This window comes from Pyrus communis, chromosome 5, assembly GCF_963583255.1.
Source record: "Pyrus communis chromosome 5, drPyrComm1.1, whole genome shotgun sequence".
NCBI classification, from domain to species: Eukaryota; Viridiplantae; Streptophyta; class Magnoliopsida; order Rosales; family Rosaceae; genus Pyrus; species Pyrus communis.
In genome coordinates, this window is record NC_084807.1 from 24,483,295 (window position 1) to 24,488,990 (window position 5,696).

Genomic DNA, 5,696 nt, shown 5'->3' on the forward strand with positions numbered 1-5,696 from the left:
ACAACATCGGGTTTTGGAGACCCACGTTCGACCGAATTGAACTGAGAGCGTTTTATTATCACAATAAATATTTTGTAACCCCAATTTTATCTTGCATTAGAAAAATTATGTACACTATAAAAAAATTAAATATTTATTTGATTATGTATATCTAATTTTATTAATTGTTTCAACATCTTGGTTAAATATCGGAAAATTTTTATATTTTGTTTTAACTAGTGTTTAACATTCCTTAAAGTTTAATTTCAAATTTCCCTGTTTTTGAACAAATTTCCATAATTTTCATCGAACGCAACCGATATCGATATCGATATTTTCACGAATTTACATATCGATATTTTTACGGATACAAATATTTTAAACATTCCATACAATAGTAGAGTCACCTCCATTACAGTAACAAATTGTCAGCAAGTGCCACAAGTTTGTAGGTTCATTAGTTTTATTTTTTTTTTAAATAGGGGCAACGCCAATTCAAGGCAAAAAGGAAGATAAAATACTAACAGAAAAATACAAATAATCAAAGAGATCGAAAGGCTGCCATGGAGTAAGAAAAAGTGAACGACACAGACCTTCATGTCCTTGCTTTTGGTTGCTGAATAAACAGGAGTACCTAACGTGATGTCGGATTTGCTGGCCAATCCTCAAATAGCACTAACAACGAAACAACTAAAACGAAGCTTATGCAAAACTGTCAGATATGGCCATGAATTGGGTGTCCTTCTTGTGCCAGATAATCTCAGATCAAGGTAGGGCAAGGTGAAGATATGGTGAAGGCCTTTTGGGCGAATTAACTTTACCACCAATTTCAGACAATTCTCGAGTGTAACTAAAATATATTCTCATTTTTCTGTATCGCTCTTACATAATTCGATTACATGATGATAGAGATAGAATAGTGAGACATATCCCTGGCTGTAAGGTAAAACCCCTTCTCGGTTTTACTATCTGAGTTGTGCTAACAATAAACGCTCGATCAATTGCGAGATTAGTTAGGCCCCGACCCTTTTCCTTAGCCTAAGTGATTAAAGAGATTAGGCTGATTAGCAGTTGGGCTGCAGTTAGGTCCATTCATGTTCTTTCTGGTGGAACTAGGTGAGACTGTTTAGCCTCCATGCTAGGGTTAGAGTTGCCTGATCGTAAAGGACGGTTACCATCAATTACACTAGGCTAGCAAATAGGACCACCTTTGATTTTCTTCCTACGTATCACTCAATGTGAACACAAAAATGCACATTAGCGACGGGATTCAGACAGGGTCCTCAGAACCTCAAAGCCGGCCCTAAGAGAATTGAACTACACGCTTCGGAACCCTTTGACATTTGTATTATTTCTTGATACAACGTGCGATATGTCAACGACAAATAAATCTCATTACACTACGGGGAACATACAGAATGCTAGTAATTGTTGGCAACAATTTCACAAAAAATAAAAAAATATTACAGACGTTGAATAGAAGTGCAAGCATATAGACATAGTTACACAAGAATCAGAGATTTCTTAACAAATCTACGTACGTCAATGGTTTTCGTGTGATAGTGAGACGCAGCACCTTGACCTCTGGCAAAAACACAGCTTTGTATCAACAAATTGCAGTGAGCACACAGATGCTGTACGGAAACTTGGAGTCTGTTGATGAGACACTGCCTTGAGGCTTGAACAAAATAACTACCGAGGATTGTGTGGAAGAAGAACGGGGAATTCCCTTACAATCTACTATTTCCACGCAGTTGAAGGAATCCCCTGCTTTTGAAACCATTCGGGCATGTGAAACCTTTCGTAAAGGGCAGGCCTCACATCTTTCTGCAGAGAGAGCTGCTTGAGGAGTGGAAGAAGAACATCCAAAAGCTGCGCAGCAAGGTTACGAGGAAATGAAAAAGAGATTACCGAGAAAGTTAAATGCTGAAAATTCAAAAGGTGCAGCAAGATAATAAAATTTCTACTGTTCTACCTGTTTGTCGTGTGTTTGCCCGGCAGAAAATGGAATGCATGGAATTCCATTCAAAGGTTGCAACAAGAAACTGAAAGGGTTGTTGTCAACAATAACAATTCGCCGCATATCCTTTGATAGCCCAGATAGATCCTTCACATGCTCCCGGTATTCCCTGTATTCATCCAGCATTAGAGATTTTACCAAACTAAGGATTGAATTCTCCAATAACAGTACTCAGGTTATTTAAACTAAGTGTTTATAACATACTAACGGAGCCAATGAGTCGCCCAAAACTCTACATCAAAACGTTGGAATGTGGACTTGAAACAATAAAACTTAAGAACATAAAGAGTGTGGAAGTGTATAGATATCTGTCGAGAATCATATGATACGCTGGCATTCAACACAAAATCTTACCGAATACGTAAAACTTCAAAATCAGATATAAAATGTTACATCCATAGAAAAACCTGTTCACTCTTCATATATGTATTTTATGCTCAAGGTGCTGCAATTCATTAGCCAACTATATATAGTGGCTATATACGTAAGAGATGGTGACACGAGACAAATGACCGTAATATTCCAGTGTCTATAAAGTGCTAAACCACTGTCACATCTCAAAATCAATAGCTGATCAAGCAATTTCAGGAGTAGAATGAAACAGGTATCAAATCGAGACATTCTATTATTTTTTCAACGAAACCTATGTGGATATATTGGATAGAATTCCACATGAGGCTTTCCATGTCAACAGCTATTAGATCAAAAATACAAGGTGCAGAACTTACGTGCTGGTGGTTGAAGGCCGATAAAGTCGATAACTGAACAGATTATCCACATCTATTCTGTCAACAAGTGGTCTAGCATAACCTGTAACCATACAAAAAAAAGCATCCCAAACAGTTACAGGAAAAGGGAACGGCCAAAGAGAATAGAAACAAAGATCGGAAAGTCATAAACAAACCTTCAAGACCAGCCGTGAATAACACAAGCTCTGCAAACTGACTAACTTGTTTTAGGAAGTCATGCAACCCCGGACGCTCAAAGACTGTGACATAATTGACCTTCGGTTTTCCATCACATTCCTTCAAACCCCAACACAATCATGTCAACAAACTTTCATCTTTCGAAAGGAATGCAAGATAATCAACCTAAATAAGAAAAAAGCACCTTGTCCGAAGATACGCATTCAAGCTCAAACCACTTCAACCCACCTTCGGTTGCTTGAGTTCGAACTACAGCCGGCAAGCTGGATGTTTCATATGCACACACTAGGGTTTCATCCAGGTCCAGAACTACCTGCAGATCTTTAGTGTCAGCACATCCAAAAAAAGTAAACACTCTGCACACCCACCTCTCTGATCTCTCCCTCCCTCCATTGAATTTCCGTTTTCATCCATTACTAAGTCCCGTTTGGGATTGCTTCCGGAAGAGCTAAAATTGCTTTCTGATAACCAAAAGCACTTTTGACTTCATTTGGCAGAAAGCTCAACAGCACTTTTGGGTCATAGAAGCCAAGTGCTTCTTCATGAAGCACAAGATGCACTTCCAAGGCTTTTCCATGAAGCACTTGGACTTTCAATAAAATTTTGGACATGTTTATAATAAAACCGCTTCTAGCATAAATGCTTTTGAGCAGAAGTGCTTCCCAAACTAGCCTTTCTGATTCTGCTTCTCATTGACTAAACCAGAACCATAGAAGCTTTAAATTCATATCAAACACTCAATTCAGCTGGATTATGTATAGAAAAATCAATTTTTTTTTCCTGAATTAATATAAAAGAACAATAATTTCAGTAAGCAATTCGAATTCATGGAAATGGTAAAATTTAAACAGGATTCAAAAAATAGAAAGTTTGTAAATTTTAAAACCGCACCGTGAGCTTTTCAAAAGGGTCATCGGAATCGGGGGTGTCGGCGATTTCAACGGCGGAGGCGGCGGGGGAGTCGTTCTCCGGCGGCTCAACGGGCAGGGATTTGAAGGCGGCGGAAGAAGCGGAAGAGGAGGAGGAGGAGGAAGAAGAGAGGAGGGGGTGGTGACCGAGAGCTCGGAGGATTTGGAAGAAGATCTGGGAGAAGAAGGCGAGCCAGTTGAGCAGAGCTCGCCAGACTTGAAGAGTCTTGGGCGAGTAGACCACCTCGCCCTGGGTCAACTCGGCCATTATCTTGGTTGTCAGACTCGGAAGAGAAGAAGCTGATTGATTAGCCCTTTTGCAATAAAACTCTCTCTCTCTCTCTCTTTCTCTCTCTCTGTTTCCTAAGCGATGCTATTTTGGACGAAGCAGAAGGAGGGAAGGGATGGAGAGGCCGATCTCTCTCTCTCTCTCTCTCTCTTCCTCTGTTTCCTCGGCGATGCTGCTTTGGACGAAGCTGGAGGAGGGAAGGGATGGAGAGGCCGACGCGCTTCAAAGGCGAGGGTGAGAGAGTTTTGATGGTGGTCAATGCCCGGCGTGGCAATTGGTGTAAAGGGTCGGGTTAGTGTCAACCCCGTTTCGACACGAACACGACTAGAGTTAAATTTTTTTTTTATTGAAAGTGAGAATTTCATAAATAAACAGACCGAGAAACATTAACCGTTAGGAATCAAATTTCAAGCTTATAAGTCCAACATCGACATGGGATCCACACCAAACTAACAAGATAGATAAGCTTAAAAACTAAGCTTTCCGAACCGTCAAGACTAAAAAAAAACACAATAAACCAAAACCAAACGACAAAACAAACATAAAATCTCTCATCGATAAAGCAAGAGAGCGACTCATATGCAACCCCAAATAGCAACCCAACGCAACTGGCAGCCGAATCACCATAAAACAAGATCCCAACCTCCGACATAGACACAATACCTTGAGCAAGGCCATGCCACATCCAAAACCGCCTCAATTTAGATCAGCATCTACCACAGGCCAAGCAAAGTAGATCCGCCATAGAACCAAAGACAAAGCCCGGACAAAATCGATCAAGGAAAGTAATTCCTCCATGATGACACACCTTGGCCGGAGTCAAGGCATGATGGTTGTCACCCGCAGGTGACGTAACCAAAATGTAAATGATGCAAAAATGTGGATAAATTAAAATCAAATCTAGAACTTATTTAAACTACTAAAGTGAGTGCGCAGTAGTAGGTAGAACCCATAAACTACAAATGTTCAGAGCATAGATAACATAAATGTAAAGCAGTCGAACTAGAGAAGTACTTATTACACAAGTGGGATAAGTTCCTACGCTAAAAATGGAGCTATGTCAGAATTGTTGTCAAATCCTTGCACGCCACAGAGTGATTCAGCTATCTAGGACTTGGAAGGGCGAAAAACAGAAGGGTGAGTGGGCACAAAAACAAAGGTTTACAAAATCCATTTATTTTCGGACCATACTAACTCCTCATTGTAAAACATGTATAGTTTCCAGAAAATCATACTACATATAAGTATGAAATCAAATGCATGCTAACAATAAATCTACAAGTACAGCACAACTCAATATCTCATCAACAATATAAATATAATCACGTGCTCAATAATCTATACTAGCACGCAAGTCGAAATCACCTAATGTGACTTGTACGACTACACCTATGGCTCATCAATCTATGCTAACACACGAGTCGAAGTCGCCTAATGCAACCTGTACAACAGGACTAGGTGTAATAATAATATACGCTCTAGTGCTACAGTCACGTGAAGACTAGCGCTATTCACTGTCACATACGAGTCGGAATTGCCTATTGTAATCTGTACGACAGGACTAGCACCTACTT

The 5,696-nt window shown here is 39.9% G+C and overlaps 1 protein-coding gene across 1 annotated transcript; it reads right to left on the minus strand.

Annotated features, from left to right (window-relative positions):
- Positions 1-1,265: 1,265 nt before the first annotated feature.
- Positions 1,266-4,360, minus strand: LOC137734687 (uncharacterized). Its single transcript, XM_068473948.1, has 6 exons — positions 3,817-4,360; positions 3,110-3,238; positions 2,904-3,024; positions 2,728-2,809; positions 1,955-2,108; positions 1,266-1,851 (listed from the first exon to the last, which is right to left on the minus strand). Exons 1-6 carry the CDS (start codon positions 4,099-4,101, stop codon positions 1,720-1,722), a joined length of 903 nt encoding a protein of 300 aa, XP_068330049.1. The 5' UTR covers positions 4,102-4,360; the 3' UTR covers positions 1,266-1,719.
- Positions 4,361-5,696: the final 1,336 nt, after the last annotated feature.

Excerpts from the sequence above, each read along its gene's own strand:
- LOC137734687 (XM_068473948.1), bottom strand. The coding sequence starts at position 4,101 with ATGGCCGAGTTGACCCAGGGCGAGGTGGTCTACTCGCCCAAGACTCTT. Across the intron at positions 3,239-3,816 it reads ACCCTTTTGAAAAGCTCACG|GTAGTTCTGGACCTGGATGA; the intron begins GTGCGGTTTTAA and ends AAAGATCTGCAG. Across the intron at positions 2,810-2,903 it reads ATTCACGGCTGGTCTTGAAG|GTTATGCTAGACCACTTGTT; the intron begins GTTTGTTTATGA and ends GTATGGTTACAG.